At 34.5% G+C, this 20843-nt stretch overlaps 2 protein-coding genes and 1 long non-coding RNA gene across 6 annotated transcripts in view; 2 read left to right on the forward strand and 1 right to left on the reverse strand.

Annotated features, from left to right (window-relative positions):
* Positions 1–15741, forward strand: part of LOC148958613 (uncharacterized) — a 47545-nt gene extending 31804 nt beyond the window's left edge. The window contains exon 6 of the long non-coding RNA XR_016144549.1: positions 15514–15741. This is a non-coding gene — a long non-coding RNA (uncharacterized LOC148958613). The remainder of the gene's footprint in view (positions 1–15513) is intronic.
* LOC148958615 (uncharacterized) overlaps positions 1–20843 on the reverse strand; it is a 21489-nt gene continuing 646 nt past the window's right edge. The window contains exons 2-17 of one of the 2 annotated variants that reach the window (XM_089112269.1): positions 16174–16245; positions 8154–8271; positions 7346–7563; positions 6892–7023; positions 5614–5784; positions 5096–5235; positions 4712–4823; positions 4288–4371; positions 3926–4106; positions 3395–3484; positions 2722–2799; positions 2445–2505; positions 2189–2251; positions 1509–1696; positions 918–1105; positions 1–691 (exon numbers count right to left, since the gene is read on the reverse strand). In XM_089112269.1, the coding sequence (XP_088968395.1) occupies positions 260–691; positions 918–1105; positions 1509–1696; positions 2189–2251; positions 2445–2505; positions 2722–2799; positions 3395–3484; positions 3926–4106; positions 4288–4371; positions 4712–4823; positions 5096–5235; positions 5614–5784; positions 6892–7023; positions 7346–7563; positions 8154–8271; positions 16174–16245 (2328 nt within the window). In that variant the 3' untranslated portion in view covers positions 1–259. Of the gene's footprint in view, positions 692–917; positions 1106–1508; positions 1697–2188; positions 2252–2444; positions 2506–2721; positions 2800–3394; positions 3485–3925; positions 4107–4287; positions 4372–4711; positions 4824–5095; positions 5236–5613; positions 5785–6891; positions 7024–7345; positions 7564–8153; positions 8272–11538; positions 12179–16173; positions 16246–20843 lie in introns of those variants that run through there. The other variant, XM_089112268.1, reaches the window with a different exon arrangement.
* Positions 20298–20843, forward strand: part of LOC135692225 (galactokinase-like) — a 12761-nt gene continuing 12215 nt past the window's right edge. For 2 of the 3 annotated variants that reach the window (XR_016144548.1, XM_089112272.1), the window contains exon 1: positions 20298–20519. Coding sequence is in view for 2 of the 3 variants with exons in the window: in XM_089112272.1 (XP_088968398.1) it covers positions 20298–20519 (222 nt within the window). In the remaining variant the exon portion in view is untranslated. The remainder of the gene's footprint in view (positions 20520–20843) is intronic. The other variant, XM_065210300.2, reaches the window with a different exon arrangement.

Genomic DNA, 20843 nt, shown 5'->3' on the forward strand with positions numbered 1-20843 from the left:
GAAGAATATATCGATAGTATGGCAACATTTTATATGAAATAACTACGTTGAAAGATGAATGTTTTCATTTGGAATAAGACGGAAGTTATAATTGGCATGAACGCTGATGGCAGGGCTCTATTTCGGTCTAAAAAGACATTTAAGATTTTATTTCAAAGAGGTCTTAGAAGTTGACTAGATCTCTATGTATTTATATAATTGCAAAATTAATGACTACCGTCATTCTTTTATCTTTCATTCCATAAAACAAAATTTGGATTTATTCAATGTCAGAAAGGTCGTCATCAACACCTTCTAAGAATATATCTAATAGTTCATCATCATATGAGGCTCCAGTAGAGTCCCTAGTCGGTTGAACAGGGGTGCAAGGCTTTGCGTTTACATCTTCGAAAGGCGGGTGTTTTTCTTCGATAATCTTCGAAAAAATTTGTTTGGCTTGATTCACTCTTGCTTTGAGACTGCAAACATGATTCAATAGAATGCATATTGACCCAAGATGCAACGGGCGCATGTCCTCTCTCACTGATAGATCATTTATTCGCTGGTCTACCTTTCTGATTCTATCTTCAACTACTTGCAACAACCGCTTAGCTTCAACTGGCACTATTTGTTTCTCTTTGCAAGCTCGCTGTTTTAAGAAATACAATGATGTTGCCTTTCTTCTAATGCTAGGCGACAAAGAACAAGGTAGCTAGAAATAAAGCAAAAGAAGATCTTTGTTAAAAACTTGATATTAATATCAAAGAGAAAAATAAAATAAAACTCTGAACAACATCCTGGTAAGAAGTCCAAAAATTGGTCAGAAATCTTTTGCTATAAGGATAAAAATTGGTCTAAAAATTCTGCATCAACTGCATTAATCCGATCGAGAAAAGTGAAAGTGAGGAAGAATTCATTTAATAAAATTAAAAACATACTTGCAGGTCAACATTTACAGCCTCGTATATAAGTCCTTCGGGGTCCTTGAGATCCTGAAACGTGACAGTGTTAGGCATGCTGCTGATTGAAGAAAACACGCTCGAGTTATATTTTTCTACTGTTTCAGTGAGCTTTTTCGAGGCTTTCTTAATCATCGCTTCGATCCGTTTCGGAATATCCTGTCCACCTAAAAAATGAAAATAGGTGTAATTAAAAGAGCGGTGGCTTATCTCCAGCAGCTATATGCTTTTAAACGAATTTATGCTATATATTTTTTAACATAAAATCCCTTTAACTTGTTTATTCATTTTCCACACTTTAAATTCATTTTCAAAATAGCATTGAAGCTTTTACGTTTACAATTATCATGAATCTACAGTGTTAACACTGGATCGAAGCATACAGAAGCATTTTCTAATTACAATCACTATCTTATAACAGCAATGACTTATTTTCGTGGATACAAGTTTTGGAACAAAGTAAGCAGATTGTAAAAAAGTTGATTGACTAGTCACACTTCGTTCACTATCGAATGAATGTGCTACGACAATACCAAATTTACCCTAAACTGAAACACTCGCATCACTTACAAGAGTATTTCTTTTTAAGATCAAGATGGAAAATTCGTTCTGCTGCTTGACTGCGAGCGCTTATCAAAAGGCTTGATTTTTTTTGGTCCTCAATTATTTTCAACGTATGTTGGAAGTCCACTGACTTTGTTGTCCATCTATTGGATAAACCATTCTTGGTTTCAATCTTTTTCAATTCTTGATCAGTTCTTGAGGGGAATATGAAAACACGATAAAGCATAGAAATTCAAAAATAAAATATTGATCGTACAAACTAGAGAGCCCATGTTTTCTAGCCAGGCACATAGAAACTGTCTTATTCGAAAAGTGCTCACATTCATGTCTTGTTACAGTATTACCGGACACCCGTATGTTTTACAACAATCATAAAAGAATTGAGATTTCTGAATTTTCATAACTATCATAATAGGTAATTCTGAAAAATACGCTCCAAATTCGAACAACTTGCCAAAAGTCACCAATATTCTGGGCAAATTTATGTCTGAAAACGGTCTTTTGCTAATGGTTAAAAGTTGGAATCATATATTTTCTTTAGGTTTAACATCAAATCAATTAATTCTCGTCAATCATATCACGTCGCATCAAGACAACAATATAATTTCAACTTTATCGACAATTAAAGATTTCATGGCAAGGAATTCATCCCATGGAAGTGATACAGCCATTCACAATACTCATACTCTTTCATATGTTGCCGAATTTGCTTGATTTGATCAATTGTTGTACATAACGGTAGTTCATCTCTGAAAAAAACAAAAGAGCAGTTCAAATTACATGAAAATATTGAAGATAACATAGCTAACAATATTAATTCTTCTTAAATACTCAAAACAAAATCGATGTCTGAGATACGCTTTTCTACCAGATAATAGTTTCCATAATATTCAAAAATGCATAGCCACGTTGGTTCCTTGTGTCTAGAAATGGAAAACATACTTAGCTGTGCTCAGTGCTATGAGTTTTGCAATATACAGCTCTCTCCACTCTTGACCGTGCCCTTTAAAGATCAGAAGTGGTTAGCAAACTCTTTTGTTTCATTAACAAATCGAACAAGATATCTCCCTGCGATATATGAATAGATTTGGTTTTCTACTTTTGTACATTACTACAACAATTTGCAAATATTTCAAAACATATTGGCAAACAAAACATTTAAATTTATCAAAATTGACAAAAAAACCGCAAGTAGAGATAAAGCAAAGACATTTCTTACTTCTGTTTGAATTTCTCATTGCTAATGTCATCTTTTCGGTTTCATGCCAACATAATATATCCTCTTCACTGAAACTACCTTAAAACGGAAGTGACACAGTCGTTAAGAGGAGAGAAAAAAATAACGATAATGCTTTAAAACAAAGCGAAGTCGTTTGTTGCATTGAATATTTACGCCAACCTTGCAATGTTAAAAGAACATGTCCCATGTGCAAGCCACGTAGCTAACGGTTTTAAGGACATAATACATTGAAAAATGAAGCTCTTTCTACCCTAGACTTTATTGTTCTCTTCTCTGTAGATAACATATATTAAGATATCCCATGCCGAGCTGGATGTGACTTTCAGATATTTAAATGCATGTATCTTCAACATGATTGGCTAATGCAATACAATTATATTCATTGTTTGGTAGAAAGCATGGAATCGAGGGCGAATTTTTACGGCAGTAAAAATTCAAGAAGAAAAAATGAAAAGTCACGAAACAATTGAAATCCATTCCAAACGCTTTTGTTTAATTGGCCAACTGTTAATGCGACAAATGCCCTTTAAATTCAATTTTTCTTCCTAAAATGAAAATACCTAATTAGTTTTATTAGCCACAGTCGTCAATCAAAATAGCCTGCTTGACGTGTTGAATGCCTTGTCCTGTATCTGCTTTTGCATAACATTACCTTTGGCCTCTTTCATCAAACGATTCAGTTCTTCGGTGCTAGATAGCAAGATTTTGTCTGCTTTCTGATATCTTTCTACCAATGAATACTCTAAAAGAAATACAACGAAATCATGCTATATGTCATAATATGCTTCTTTAATAACATTTATTGATTGGATTTGACACAAGTTCTATTTCACACCAGATAACAGGAAAAAATTGAAAACGTATTTGACAGGAAATAATTAGCTACAAACAATTCTATCTATGACTGACAGCAAATTAAATGTAAAGTTTAACGCAATAACAAATAATGTGCAAATAATGTAGATAATTCCCTGACTTCTGCTTACGATAAAGATTATTCATATATATATATATAAATATATAAATAGTTTTGCATATAAATATATATATATATATATATAGTTTTACGCTCCAAATGTAAGTGAAGGTTATTCTGAAGAAGCATATTGCGAAACGTTAATCAAGTTGTTTTTTTACTGATCATCTATATATATATATTTATGTAAGGTAAAGATATTCTTACCCAAGCTTGCATTTTTGCGTTGAGCAAAATGAATCAAACCATCAGTCAATAAATCTATTCTATGAGATGGTGTCATTTCCTTTGTTATTGCAGTGAACTGACGCAAGTAAGACCACAGGCGTTCAACCCCTTCGCCATCGGTGATTCCAAAATCCGAAAGAAACCGGACAGCAAACTGAATCTTCAAGGAAACGTAACTTTCTTTACCGGATAATCAAAGGTAAGAATGATGTAATGTTACATTAATCTGGTTACGAAGAAAGCCATAAACGTCTTATTACAAACTAGTTGAGGAAGAGGTAACGCATGAAAATAGTTTTCATTTTTTAGTGGATACTTAGCATCAACCACATAAAACTTACTTGACATGATGCCACATGTCCATATGCATGCCAGTCAGGTGTTGCGAACGTGCAGCTTTGAAATTTGACATCCAACTTGTTTTTCTACACAGAAAACTTACTATAAATAATCACTGATTTCTAGATTGCAATTTATCTGAACAAAGTTTAAATCTACCTTAACTGGAAAAACATCTTGCTTGTCAATCAGCTCCATTGTTATACTATTATTGTTTTATTAAAGTAAGACATGTTTGCATTTTCAAAATCTTGCTATGTATTTAAATGAGGATTTTATTCTATTTGTTTTAAATGCATTTTTCAAAGGTTAGTTCAATGTTAGAAATTTTTCATAGTCCTATTTGACCATATTTTGATACTGAAATAAATAAATTGTAGCGAAAAAATTCCAGGGATATATGTATATTTCATAATAGAAACAAACCTTTAAATGTTTGGCTAAGAGGCATGAAATATCATATAGGATACCAAAACTGACATTTGAATTTTCGAACTTCTCTAGAAAGGCTTGCAAAATGTACACAGGATATCCCAACCTTTTGAAAAAAATATTTCAGTGTTAGTATAAAGAGACTACTGTTATAATAACTTACAATAAATTGACAAATCAAAATAACCTATGATTTCACCTTCGATGCCAATAAGTGTGATGCTAATACAGAAATTCAATATAAGCCTCTTAGAATCTTTAGGAACATTTCCCCAAACGCAAATAAGAAACTTGTTCCAACAATTAACCTTGGATATCTAATTTATCACTAATTATTTTAGAATGAATGATGGATGAATTTTTACATTCGCCGCACACCTTTCCCCGTGCTTCATATTAAGAAAACAACCAGGTATGTCATGTTTACACGAGCAACCAAACACGCCAGTGATATCAAGCTTTTTGTACTGCAGCTTAGATCTTAAACTGTCAGCTCCAGCCCTGAAGTTACTGCAATCCTGCAAACAATTGCAAAAAGCTTTACACTGTCTTCTTCAAAAACAGAGCACCTAATGCTACTTATAAGCAACTAATGGAAAAAGTCAGCAGAGAAGAACATGATAAACATATTTTTATGTTTATCTTCGTCTTATATTTTGTTCTAAAGGTCCATATCAGCAACAAGGCTCCCTAGATTAACAAGCATGATAAAAATAAATAATAATGAAACAAATTAAAGATTATGTATTTAAACACTAGTATCACAAAATCCACTAAAAACTAGCTTACTTTCTAAATGATTTGTTTGTTATTATACTAACTATCAAAATAATAGAATCAAATGCTTTACACTTAAGGACATCAGATGGCTACAAAATCAATGCACATGAAATTACCATTCGAATATCTTTGGTGTTTTGGCAGTGTTGATCTACAAACTGGTCTACACTACTGTCATCTACAAAAAATCGTTCCCCGTGTTTCGGAGGTTCCATACTGAAACCCGAACTTTGCTTTCTGACACATCCAAATGTTCCATCAAGCATCAAAACAATTTTTCCATTTTCCTGTAAACAATAATTGCTAAAATTAACAAATAACTTAGGGTGATGGTTAAGCTAACTTGTGTAGTCATAAAACGAAGTACTGGGTGTTATTTTGAAAATAGGGCCCTGTTTTCTTCAAGCGACAAAATATTTATTCATAAAAGAATTTATCTCATTTACTAACTGTCTGGTTTTAAAAGAAGCTTACTAAATGTCTGTGTGCAGGCTAGATTGCACACAGCTCAACCTCCCTAGATTCACAGAATTTGCACAGGGTCTGAAAATACTCGATGTCTATTCACTTTTTTTCTATTGGAGGTTCAATAGAGTGAAAGAGAATATTTGCGGAATTCCGAAAGAAATTCAACGTGGATGGAGTAAAAGAAGCAACTAGCCACCCACTCCAAAGGCTGGGAGGTCGTATTCCCAAATTTTCCAGATTTATGGTACAAAATATTCTAAAATTATTTCTGAATGCGAAATTTACCCCCTAAAGATGTTTGGAGCAAATATAGGGCTGAATGGATGCAAAAAATAGACAAATAATAAAAATATACCTAAATAAGTTAGTAAATAGAATCCAATAAAATCAAGCAGTGTAGAAACGGCTTGTTCCCTTTTATTTCATGTTTCCAAAAATGATAAAAAAGATGGAAAATGATGTTAACAAAGACGATCAAAAAATTTTTATCTCTGAAAAAGTCTGAAGATTAAATTTTTGTTGCTAAAAGCTTATATAAGAATTATAAAAAATATTGCTAAGATGGTTTCGGGCTGTCCTTTGGCAAGATAAAATCGAACAGATTATAACTTTAGATTCATTTGACAATTACAGCTTTTGTTAAAACGCTGGAAAGATGTCCGAATAGCATTTCATCCTTTGGGTCATAACAAACTGCTAGATCTATATGCAAAAAGACACATTTTAAATGAACTTTCTAGCATGCCATTGGCAAAAGTTATCACCTGTAAACTAGACCAAAGTAAAGCTGAGAGGCCGCAATTTTGTAATTACCATATTTGATTTTATAAATAAAATCGACACGTAATTTATTGATCTAGTTCTTTTAAAAACGCTGCTGATAGTTTATGCAAAAAAAATAAAATTTAGAAGAATGAAATCACTACCTTTGGACAAACCATGCATGTGGCACCATCATCTACCTCAGGGCAAATAAATCTAAATGTTTCATATCTATAATGAAAATGTCTGTATTCTTCAAAGCTCTCATTAACCAAGAGGCGGTAAATCGAGGTAGCCTGAAAAAATTTAATGAAATGCATTACAAGAAAAATATTTTTTTAAAAGCATTTACGACAGAGAATGTATAGATTTTTAGTAATAAAAGACTTGATTAATTAATGCAGCTCTTTCAAACCAATGTTTTTCCAATTTCATGCTATTTCCAAACAAACTCTCCCAAGATGCGCAAGTAATATCCGCCCTCAGTGCGTCAAGGCATCCACCAGAACTAGAAAGATATGTAATAGTTCTATTTTCAATAAAGACGTAGTCAAGATACATAGAAAAAAAAGAATGGTAAAAACTGAAAAGTAGATTCCTAGAATGAGATGAATCAACCTGCGTCTTTGATAAGCCATTCCTCCATCTCATTGAGTTTGCCATTCCAAAAAGGGAAACGTGACATTCCAGCATCAATGCTTTCGTTGTTTTCAAAAGCTCAGTACTGTATGCTGTTGATGGCTTTATGCTAGACGAGGCCCAGAAACCAAGCCTAAAAAGAGTCAATGCCTCTTTTTCACAGCTACAGAATGTCACGAAGGCATCTTGAACTCTCCCTAAAAGCAAAGGATGATGATAAAAAGTTGTTTTTTCTAGATAAAAGATGGATCAGACCATGTAAACATTAGGCAGGCAGTAGAATACCACATGCCATAAATATTGTAGACAAATCTACTGAAACCTGAATTCATGCATTTTCAAGTAGTAGATGAGGATTATAAAGTTTTCAATTTTCCCCCAATTTTTCACAATAGAATGCAATAGTTGAAGGCTAATTCTTTTAAGAAGTTAAGTGCTGTAATTTTACAACAGGTGGTAATAGGTATATTTGAAACTAAACAGTATTTAGGTGACAGCGACATGTTACATAAGCAGACAAAGTAGAATACGTTGATTATGAAATTTTTTGTACTTTAGGAAAATCTAGGATATAAGCATTCAGTGGATAGTTGTTAAGAAGATTTCTTTATTAAAATATATATTTAGTAGACATAATATAAAATTTTCTTTCGTTGATTTAAATTCTTGCCAAATATAAATGTATGGCAGAGAAGGTTATTCAGCCATAAAATCATTTTTTGGCATATTTCAATGCAAATTCTGGCAGTTAAAGACTTCAATGAAGACAACCATTTTAAAATCTAACCTTGAATGTCAACAATTTTGATACATCGTTTGTATTGGGTCTGGCATGAATGCACAGCTGCTGGTATTTTTAAAGGGTTTTCATAGTTGTGGAGCTGAATATTCACATATCTTTCTCCCTAAATCAATAAAGTAGACAGCTCTTTGTTTATTATATTGAAGAAAAGATGTTGGTAAAAACTTTGGTAAAAGTAAACATCCAGAATATAGATAACCAGTTTCAATGTGACTTCCCCACAGCCTCTCCACAATGTGACAAGGTTCAAAATTATTCACAAAAATTGGATATTTGATAAAGGAACTTGGAGAGGAAAAAGGCTACTCAAACCAAAAACTCAGGCCATTTTAAGTTAAATTCTTACAGATCATATTTTTGAATAAAATATCTGGTTCTGTGAAGGGTTAAAACTTGATAATTAAAATGTTCCAATGGACTATGTGAAGCATGCTTAACTAAGAGCCATAACTGAATATCTTTAAAACAGAACATTAAATGAAGGAAATATAAACTTGGTTAAATAATGTGTCACAAAATAAGCAATAAGAAATCTTAAACCATACTGAATTGAATGATGCAGCTTACATAAATAAAGATAAAAAATATTGTATGTGAATGCCAAGTAAAGCTGATTAACAATCTTCAAATTTCCCAACTGATTAAGGACAATAAAAGTCTTTCAAATGGAAATATACTTAAAAACATTACATTTACTCAAAAGCTTAAAGGCATTGAGTCATGGTAAATAGGCCTTCTCTATAGCGGGTCATTGGGTTTGGCGTGATCGCTGCTGTTTCATGTGATATTGGCATCCATTGTTGACAACTTGCTATTGATGGAAACTGTTATGTTAATCAGTACGAGGTGAGTTCATGTGACCAGTTCAAGGTCAACCAATAGCATTGCAGTCATGGAAATCATGACTCAGCGGATTTTGGCACTTAGGGTATAACCAGTCTATTTATCATGACTCAATGCCTTTAACTATGCCTCTACAATCTCTAAACTTTTCTGAAGTATAAGTCAGAAATAGCCTTGGAGAATACGCCCTATAATTCATGACAGTAGAATGTATATAACAAGAAAGAATAGATTTGTGTTGATGATGAAAATCTGACAACAATTGCAACTACCATACTGGAACATACTAGCAATACAGATAAAAAGGAAAACAGGTTATCTCTGCTTATCCAGAATATTTTTTTCAAAATTTTTTGTCTAAATTATATATGTGCTAGAAACAAGACAGGGTTGGGAATACAGTGAATTCTTGTTCCATACAAAACAATTACAATACTTTAAGCTACAAACAACAATAAGCTACAATAATCAGCATTAAAAAATTACTTAATAACTAGTACAATATTGTAATAATGGGCAGGAAGGGATAGCTTAGTCACATGTGGTAGTGGAGTGGAGGGGGGGAATTACAAACTCTCAAGCCACATGTAGGTTGCAAGTGAGTGTATTAGACGATACCATTAGATATACCCTTTTAGTGAAAATACCCTTATATGGCAAAAGGATGCTAAACCCAAATACACATATATGCTGATAGGCTTAGAAGACTATGCACCATACCTGACTCACTCTGAGTAATTGAGGTATGAGGAACTAAGGCCCTATTGACGTAAAGGCATTATTGCCAATAGGTATGTGATATAAGCAACCAATATTCACCCTCTGCCAAACACTCCCTGATTTAGACTAACATTTAAATCTAAATCTGCACATTAGAAAATTTCATTATTCTACCTAATTTGATAAGGGAATAAGCCTTTTATATTTAGGTTTTGAAAAATGACAATTGAAATGTTTTTTGTTCTAGAGAACAGGGTCTATTTTAATATTATTTAACAGGTCAATTGTACCCCAGGTTGAAAAATCTGCCTATGCTGGCAACTAAGCTATACTTCTTGAGCTCATGCCTCTGACCTTTTCTGACCCAAATATTAATAATGTCATGTGTATTATACCAGAGTTGCATATAATGGGCATTGTTGCTTGATGGCAGTGATATGCAGCAAAATCTTGCATGTTTTCAAACCTGGACTATAACAGTCAGATCTGTTTCAAAAACAGGCATCAAGTTCCCCAATCTTAATATTGAGGCAGTTTAAACTGTTTAGTTAACATGTACATGATAATTTTGAGGTTGCAACAAAAGAGTTTCTGGTCAGACATCAGTTTCATGCTACAACCATTTTATGCATACAGTTCTTTTGATGTTGTAATGCCTTTTTTGTAACATATCAGGCATATTTTCTATGCCACCTGACAAGTTATTTTCTGGCTGAACTCCAGATCTTAATTTTGTTAAGATTGCTTTGACAGATTTCATATGCACCATGGTTTATTGCACTTCTCATTTTTGCTTCATTTTAGCATGATAACCTCTTGCTGTGTAAACACCAAAATATTATCTTATCCCCATTTCTTTCATAATATGGCCAATACCCTCACCACCTTGATTTCATTGAATAACTGATGATGCAGCTACATCAAGTTTAGTTTCCAAGTTTTTCAAATAGTTTTCAATTATTTCACCTTTTTCAACATTCAAAATGGGGAAGTTTTTTTCAAATTTTTCCGGCCTAAGTTTCGATAAGCTCCCCTGGTATTCTTCATGTGACAGGAGCACAAAATCAATCCACCTCAATAACAGAGGCCTGAACTTCATGTGTATAGTCTCTTCAGATGAATTTACGACCCACCCCCTCCCAAATATATTTAGCAATAGAGAACACACGATTCGAAGGCAAAAAAAACATTTCAAAAAGAGAAAACTTTGAGGCAAAATGGATCATTGACAGGAAGAAAGGTACTAATGCGTAAACTTTAATAATGATAATTTTAATATTTTGTACGAAAATCCAGATTTGGAGAATTCATTTCTATTTACTCTTTACTTATTGATAAAATCGCAAAGAATCAACTACCAGGACAATCTTATTACATTTTTCTTACCACAACTTCAATTTTCATTTTTAGAATTTAATAACAGTTGTTTGCTAATAAAATTCTAGTTCGAGGTATGCCCACTCCACCCGAGGGTTGGCTTGTATGAACTATATCAAATTTGAATTTTTGTGATCATCAATTTACATTTAAACTAGAAATAACAAAGAATGTATAGATATGAAAAGTGCAAAGGGAGGTGCTCTCACACAACCACCGAGGAAAAGGGGGGTGGGGGCTGGAGCCACCCTCATACTTTGCCAAAAGCAGCTTAAAGAATTGAAAATAGACCATCTGCATCCACATTTTGAAGGTCTATTGAAAAAATTGGATTAAGCACCCGGTGCCCCCAATCCTAACAATTCATTAAGATCATTTTCACAAAAAAGTTTTTTAAACAAAAATAAGGTAGGTAAAAATGTGTACATACATCCCATCTTTGGGGCCAATGAGCTGGACGAAGAAAATGATCATCTATCAGACACTGTCTGCAAACAAAATAATAAGGCCCACAATCCTTGCAGCGAAACAAATAGGAAGATTCATGGCTATCTTCTCGCCTACTTAGTTGAAAATTCAAGCTGCAACGAAGACAGTTTTCCAAATTAGGCGGAGGCGCTTCATTTTCTACTGCAACTCTTTGAATAGAGTCACGAATGAGCTTCCAGTTTGCAATATCCTTGCCTTTCATGTCCCTATATTTGTTGCTGGAGGGCTTACTTTCACTTGCTTTATCCAAAAAGTTGCCGAGGCCATCGCTTTCATGTAGCGTTTCTGGGTCAATACTCACCCTTTCCTCAGCTTGATGCTGACCTTCCGAGAGTTCTCTTTGCGAGCTTGACTCATGATAGCATTGAGGATCTGCTTCTTTTGGACGTACCCATTTGGCTCTACTTTTGCCAGATTCGTCTTCATCAACAATTTTTATTTTCTTCCGTGGAAAGGGCATGATGCTGCAAATAGGCCAGTTTCATGTTTCATGGCCTTTCTATAGTCACTTGTCTTGTGTGAAATGGGTGAACCCATATTTACCGTGACACTCGCCAACACATGTTAGGTGTTGCTAACACACCGCGATAGTGAGCGTACCACTCTAATACAGAGTTTTACGCTACTTAGTGTACCACCCTATCAGAATCGGGTGCTTTTAAGTGGTGGAAATTTTAATCAGGAAAACCAGTAAATGGGGATTAGCGAGTGAAGCAAACATTGTAGCCATATCACTGGGAAAATATTCTACTAGAAAACAAATTAATCCAATTTCCATATGGCTTGAGCCTTGACGAGCATTCTCAAAACTTTGAAGGAAATGTCGTTGGAAGGGCGGGCGTAGGAAGGACGTTGATCGAAATATAATTTGTAGACAAGAGTCTCTATAGGAAAAAAGCCCTAATTGAATATGGCTTTAAGAAGTATTTGTTTTGTAAACATGAATTTGTAACATAATCAATTAGAGGAGTAGCCCAACCAAGCAGTGGATGAAGAGAGTATTGGAATCTGAGACAGATGGTCTAAAAAAATGCTTGAAATCAAAATTTTGCAGTGACCTTTTCATTATTTCAAAAAGGTTTTCTATAAGCATTAGATAATTTCATTTTGTGTCATAATAAAATCTTATTGCGAAGCATAATCTATACCTGTTTGCATCCTAAATTTATTGAGAAGTGGGCGCCAGACAAACTATTGCTATACTCAATGGTATCATAAATTAGAAACCACTTTTCCAATAGAAATTAAGCATCTGCCTGCAAAATTTGAAATTTGTTGCTGACTTTTTTGGGAAGTTGTAGAAAACTTTAGTCATCTAATTAGTAAGCCTTTGAAAATCTAATTGAATTACAAAGGTCACGACATGAGCCCTGCCTCAATGCTAAAATCCTTTTAAACCTTGAAAATCCGGAGAGAATCCGTTTATATGCACACATTAATATATGCATTTGTATTTGTATTTGTTTCTACCTAGCATCCGAAGGCAGTTTTTAGAACACTGAGAAGCTTATGCTCATCGAGCAGTGTCCTGGTCCTTCCTCTCGATGTGGCCAAATCTCGTGATTCCTACGCCTGGAATTACAGAGAGATTGCGACTCTTCTCACTCTATGGCTGCGTTTACACGGGGCCGGCCGAATATTTGGTCGGCCAAAAATTTGGCCTGATTTTGAAGCCGGCCACAAATGAGGTCATTTAGGGGTTGCGTTTACACGGGGCCGCTCAAGTGACCTAATTCTTATGACTTGCGCAATGTGTCAAAAACTTGAAGCAAAAAAATCATTGTAAACAAAGAGCTAACAAAGCAACTTCTCTCATTCTCTCTTCTCGTGTGCTCTCTTCACAAAATTATGTTTAAAGAGGATTTTCGAAGTCGGGGATCAGCACCGAGGGTGAGTTAAATTAGCAAAAAAGGGAGACAACACGTATGTTCAGATCAAAATTTGTGTTTCTGACAGTTCTCATAATATGTATACCTGCTGCTACTATCCTGAGTTATGAATTAATGAGAATAATTTTTACAAAAAGGGGTCCTTGGGCTGCAGCTCAGTAAAACCCCTTCTCTCGTGGGCCGTTCGGGCTGCAGCCCGGTAGCCCGACTGGCAAGACCATCCTGCTGCCTGCTTACTCAGGGCCTCAAATAAGCGTGGATCTGACTCACTTTGTGGAGTTGTAAACTAAGATTGTGGAACTGTAATTGTAGAAAGTGTGGATTTGTAAATAATGCATGTTCTTAAAAGTACAGCATAAAATACCAATCGAAACGCCTAGGAAAGAAATGGGAACATTTTTTCAATTCGAAGTGAATGCCCAATCCCTGCTTTATGTATTGCATTCATTTTTTATAAGAAAATTGCGATAAGAAGTAAGCAACGGATGATAAAGAAGAATTAAGAAACTTCAGAGGGCCAAAAATCGTCATTTAGCATAAAATCTAGCATAATTTGGAATCTAGCATAACTCTGACATAATTCTGATATTATTTAAAGGAATCATTGTTTCCATTGATCCATTATCTATCGTTACCAATGGAAACACTTTACACTAGCATCTGTGGTTTCATTTAGAGAGTAAAATGTGAGTTTCCACCTTCAGGATTTTGCCAGTTGTTTTGAATGGTTGGCAGCCACATACTTTGTGCTTGGCAGCCAAATGCAGCCAGCTAACCGCAGTATACAAAATGCTAAATTTTTGCTTATTATTGGGAGTGATATCGTAATCAAATTTGGCTTTGTAGGTTACAAAAGTTTTCACTTGCTTTTATCTAAAACTGTATGTTATCTTTTACTTTGTTTCATCATTCATCATTTGAAATTATTCTAAAAAGTTTTGAATATTATCTGTGCAAAAATTTTTGTTTCCTTTGCATTTGGCTTAATTCCAAAATTGAGATCTGGTGCGTGGTTTCTGCATTACAAAGATGGGGTACAGATTATGCTCTCAAACTGGGCGAAAAGAAAATAAGAACAAACAAGCACAATTTGTACATCAGTGAAAGAAGAGTTTATTTGGCATCTGTAACGAGGTTTTCGTTTATAGTATCAAAACTTTTTGAAGAACAAAGAATTTGATGGGCTGAATGCAGTTAAGAACTTTCTTCTAAGTAAAAGAGACTTGAGAAAGCTTCACCCAGCTTTTGTCCCGGACAAAATATTTCATTCAATCATGCATTAAATTTTGAAAAACAAAAGACTAAGATCGCAGAGATTTGAGACTTGTTCTGAGAGGAATTCTACCAGACGAGATAATGGCTCGGTTTCTCGCTGCAAACCCTAATTCTGTCGATGTAGAGAGGCTGATTCCCACCTACAACAAGATAAAAGCAGTTGGGGAAAGCAGCATAGCTCTAGAAAAACTTAATAAATAGGTAATTATTGCTATGAGTACGCTCGATCTCGCAAGTTTCGAGTTCCGAGAAAAGCTGCAAAGATATGGCCCAAAAAAACCAAAAAACACCAAAGTCTGGGAAGCAAGGCTGATTTGAGGGAGTTTTTGAAGGTGGAAGGAAATAAAAAATGACTTTGACAGAGATCCGAACAAACCATGTAAAAGAGTTTCCTTTCGATAACTTTTTGCTCATATATCAAGACATCGCTAATTATCTGTATGTAGCTAATTTTATGTAGCTAATTTTCTTATTAACCCAATCCATATATTGTAAAGAATCAGCTTTTGCTACTTCATCTATTTAAGAATTTGCCCAAATAGGACATGCTATTTGCACTATGATGGCAGTTTCTATATTTGCCATCCCCATGATGCCAATCCCAGTAAAGTACCTGCCCAATTTTTATAGAAAATGTGGATCTGTAAAAATTTTTTTTATTTTAAGCAGCTTACTCTTCAAAGTGAATAGTAGTGGTGCATTTTGAATCTGTATCAAATATTGACTTCAATATTGATTTTGATTGTTTTCAGGTTGCCATGATCAAAAACCGTACACGTGTACCCTGGTGATCAGCACCCATCCGAAAGGATGCAGCAAATTTGGCAATATTTGTAAATTATCTTGCGGACATTGCTAACGGACAGGACCATAATTCAGCTGGTTGCAGTCGTATATTAACGTTCATTCATAAAAAATTGCCATAAACTAATCGACAAACCACTGTGTCATATTAAAGAATAACAAGATCAAATATGTAAGCGGTGATATTTTTCTTGAACAATCTGGACTAGTCTTCCACTTCTTTCTGTCGAACGGTAAAATATCACTCCCAAATCAAATCTGCAAGAATATTCATAATACTCCCTTTTTTTAGACATAAAATTTCTCCAGCATTCAAATTTGATACCTGAAGATAAATTAGATACCATAATTACATGAATAGGTATAGCAACAAAATGCTACACTAGAGCTATTTTCTATACTCAATTTTCTTTTGCTTACTTGTGACATAGATCTATCAAACTTTGTGTGAGAATAGTAGGGTTTTCAAGATTCCAGTGTCCCCCTCTCAAGAGTATTTAAATGTTTCTTTAAACTGAAATATACCATTCCACCTAAGATGATAGGAAGTGCATAAATGTAAGAAGCATTATGTAGCTAATCCCACAAAACAAATTATGACAATGTACCTGAGAAGCAGTGCTTCCACTTTCCAATAACGATACGTCCTTTCTTGCTTCTTTATGATCAAATTTCCTTTGCTGAAATTAGAAATTTCCTTTTGATTTCCTTCCACCTATATTTGGGGACAAACTGCTTAAAACGTTGTAGAATAGGTTGCAAGTTGTTTGTCTGGTTCCGCTGCAAGCACAAAGAGATCAACTCATCTGCCTGACGTAACCTTTTTAATAAAACTACATCCACAACAAAATTGCATGGCGACACACAGGCAAAAACAATACAGTTCAGAAGGTAGTGAATCGAGCAAAAAGTATTATTTAACAAAAGCAAATTCAAGAATAAATGAATAAATGGGCAAGGTAACTTTTAAACTCTTGAAGCCTTTTCTAAAATTTCTTTCAACCTTCAAATAGTCTTACAATTTCCTCAATTTTCTACTTCCAATCTTTTTTTGTTATTTCTTTACAATTACCTGAATTTCCTTCTGAAAGGAAACGAAAAACACGTATTAAGCTGCATAAAATTGTGATGCTAAAATCAAAAGGATTCAATGAAGTTACCCTAGGTACCAGAGCCACATAAATAAGTGATATTTTTCCTTCTTTTCAGATCAACGCCTCCCGCAGTTATTAAAATAAATTAAAATTATATTAAAATAAATTAAACCAAAAAAATTAAAATAAAAAATTAAAATAAAATAAAATAATATCTTTTATTTTATATAGTGAGTCTGGTAATCAGGGTATGAATTTCCTTAAATCTTTACTTGGTCTTGATGAAAAAAACTCAAGCTCCTGTGATGAATAATATCAACTGCGAACGAGACTGCCATTTTCGCGAGAAAATTTCCTTAGTATGTCTTCAGCAACAAACGCATTAGTGAAAGTTCCGCATCAAGTCCCCGGCGGGCACAGTCAGTTGCTGCAATGTATATCGTGTGTATTCCTGAAAGTAGAAACTGGAGCCCTATCACTGATTCTGGGTTGAGTAAAATGTACCCTATTCTGCGACTTTGCCAAAAATTGTGAAAATCTTTTCACTGAGATTTTTCAAGCTTGAGCAGGAAATTTTTATACCAATTCTTGTTAGAACCACTCCTTTTCTTAAACTTATGTCTAGGCAAGTTAAAAAGCAGAGTTTACTAAATTGATTTTAACAATAACCCTTTATAGTTCTTAATGTACATTAACAAAACCAGACAGCTGTAAATCTATAACTGCATCATATTGCTTTACTTCACAACATTGTGTTGGATGTTTTTATGAAGACATGAAAAAGTTGTGTCCCTGCAATGAGTACATGCTAGCAGTAAAGGGTTTTTAAACAAAGACTATTTCTTATCTAGGATAAGAACAACATACAAGACTAGACTTTGAAGTATGCAGTGCTGAGGAAGGGGGGTCAGGACTTTATGGGCCCACAGATAATAACTTTGTCAAAAGTTGATAAGTAGCAGTTCAGCTTCTCCATTGTCAAAACCTTTAAATAATAGAAACAATTAATGCAAAAGCCTTGGAAATAAAGTAAGGTAGAAGCAGCAATAGTATTAACCCCATTTATGTAACTCTAACAGAGCTAGCAGCTTTCGGTAATTGTCTAGATAGTTAACAAAACACTTTTCAAGACTTAATTATGGAGCTATAGTCAAGTTTTTCGGCAATTTCAGTTTCCATGTACATTGAAACCAGTGAGCTAAGCCTATTTTGATCAATAGTAAAGCAAAGATAATACTTGATGAATTTGAGCTTATTGGACGATATTTCGCCTGATGCAACACTAGAAGGCAAAGTCAGAAACAAACTTAATACAATGAAAAGATTTGGAAATAAGCGTTGCAAATTCAAATGCTTAAGCTTATTCACAGATAAGACTGAACTGATAGTCTGAAGTCCTTTGCGTGGAGGGTACAACCTGAAGGGGCCAGTTATAGACATGCCTGGGAGAGAAAATGTGCTTGAAAGATTTCTTAACTTTGAATTTTAGGACATCTTCTTTGGCTCTTTTAACCGCCAAGAGCCCTAATAACCAGTAAATTCAGTTGTTTAATCAATTCTTCATACTTCATGCTGTTATTTCTAGTCACTTGCAGTCTTGGATGCATAAAGATAGCAATAAAAATGCTAAAATAAAGTTCATGCAAGGCTAAAACTAAGCAAAATCCACTCTTTCGATGTTCTCAAGAAGAAATCGTTATAAATACTAAAGATTGACTACATGTTTCTAAAGAGTAAATATTTTAGGTGTCTTTTCCAGGGGTACTCGTCGAGTGTGAAAAAACAGGAGCTGTAGTGGGCCAAATTCTCTTTACGGTTGCCTTTATGTGGCTTTTCATAATTTTTCCTTATAGTTTGATCTAATATAGTTACTTTGTCTTGCATCAAAAACATAATATCTAACAATTTTTGGCATTGTTTATTGGCGCCATATTGAATTAAAAAGTATGGCCAGAAACAATGTTGACATTATGAGAAATTGGTTACTTGCTTCTCTCAAGTATACACCAATTCGACTTTCGGCCACGTTTAGGAAATTTCTCCAAACTTCATTATGTACGACATTTTTATGCTCAGATTCGGCTTTATCATCATAATTTTAGGCTGGATACAATTCTTTCATATTGTTTGTGCTTGTATTGTAGATTTAAAGCAGAAATGAGGCTGTAAGTCGAATTGGTGTATTACGTGCTTCGTCTAATTTGTTTAAAATAAGAATAACTTCGCGGGAAACATATCTAGCCTTTAAATAAATTGGAAAATGTCTAGCCTCAGATAAAAAAAATTGAAAAATGAACAACATCTGTTTAGAGATATGAAGATTTAGAGGGCAGATTTTATCAGCAAACGTTGTTTAGTGGTCTTAGGAAGAATTCATAGTATAAAGATGTGGAACAATTAATGTAGATAAAAATTTATGAACACTTTTATGATGCCATTTGATGTTCCCGTCTATTTTGTTGAGATAATATAAACAAAAACTACTTGCCGTAAATTCTATGCTATTGGCATTTTTACTAATCGTGAAGTATGAAAGGCTACCTCTTCTTTTAAGCACCTTCTTTGAGAAAATGCCTCAAAAAAGTTTGAAAATTTTAAAAAAGCAACCCAGCCGTAATATGCTATCTTAACAGCTCTACATATCAAAAGTCACTTGAGTCAATGCTGTTATCAAATAGCTAATTCTAACACAACATTAAAAGATGTATTCACTTATTTTGTTATTTCATATTCATACTGGGAACCAAAGTTATTTCATATTTTAAAACCAAAAAATCTAAATAGTTATATTTTCTCCCCGAAAACTTTAATTATTTCATATTTCAATTTTCCCTTATAGGCCCTCTTTTGCTATCGCGGCCGCGTCTTCGCGCTTAATTTCATTGCGGATTGCGGCATTTCGTTGATTCTTGCACGGTTTTGCGGCTTTTGGTCTCCCTATAACAGGCCCCCTTTAAATGACCAAAGAAGTAAAAGCCACCATCGCAATTTCAGCAACCAAAATAGCCGCAATTTTAGCAACCACCGTCTCAAAAATTTTCCTCGGACCACTTGCTTTCTATCTTTCGTTTTGACCCGGGGCCTATAAATCCTCTCCGCGGCCCTGGAAGTATGACTAAGAATTCGAAAATTTCATTCAGTTCATAATTTGGATGGGGTTCGTTGGTATTTGTTGAGTACAATGCGCTTGCCACAAGTATGAAAGAAGGATGTGCCTGCTTCTTACCCGGGGCCAAATTCACCTACAATGCAAATTATAACGAAAAAAAGTACAGTTTATTGTAATAGAGGTATAAATCATAGATGGAAGAAAGATTTACACTTTCAAAAAAACTTGAAGGCCATGAGATGGGAAGATATACAAATAATTATGACCAAAAGTGCGTGGTCCCTAAATTGAGTAAATAGCCATGTCTGCTTTCAGCGAAGATAGTTCTCACTATGTCCAGCATGTGTCATTATTTTTATAAATTTCTAAATTACCATGAATCTGTACCATTTTTGGCACTTACTAATGTTTCGGAAAAATATGTTTGTGCCCTTTTTATTCGTTTTGGTCCCCCCTGTTCAAACCTGCGTCCGGCGGCCCTGCACTGATCAGCGAAGAGAGGCACTGACCATAATAAGCTTTGTTTCAAATGTCAAAGCATCATTCGATCTCTTCACGTGATTTGAACTCTCAGCTGGCGTGTGGCAAGGTAGAGGTGAAGATGGATACTGCAGACTCTCTGAAGTCAAAAGCTGTCGATTTGTTCAAGAAAACATTCAACTGTGCACCAGGAATCGCTGCTTGTGCCCCTGGAAGAGTTAATCTCATAGGGGAACACACAGACTATAACGATGGATTCGTTTTTCCTATGGTATGTGTAACAGCAATCTCGTCGGCATCAGGTTTTATCAGATCTAGTAGGCCCTGTTGCTCACACAACCTTAGGCTTGCATTCTAATAGCATCTGAAATACCCCCAAAATATCTAAGATGTTCATCCTTTGTTTGCAAAACATTTTCACACTTGTGGTTTAGTTTATTGCTCACTTTGCTGCGACTTGTTTAGCATGTTATTCTTCGTTGCTACGAAGTCATAAGTGGTCATCGCTAGAATAAACAAGTTATTGAATACAATGTTAAGTCAAACAGTCCTAGAACATTGTTTTTGTTGTTATAATTGTTTAAATGCAAGGAAA

The sequence above is a fragment of the Rhopilema esculentum genome, chromosome 13 (genome assembly GCF_057945365.1).
Source record: "Rhopilema esculentum isolate cy_ngs chromosome 13, ASM5794536v1, whole genome shotgun sequence".
Taxonomy (NCBI): Eukaryota; Metazoa; Cnidaria; class Scyphozoa; order Rhizostomeae; family Rhizostomatidae; genus Rhopilema; species Rhopilema esculentum.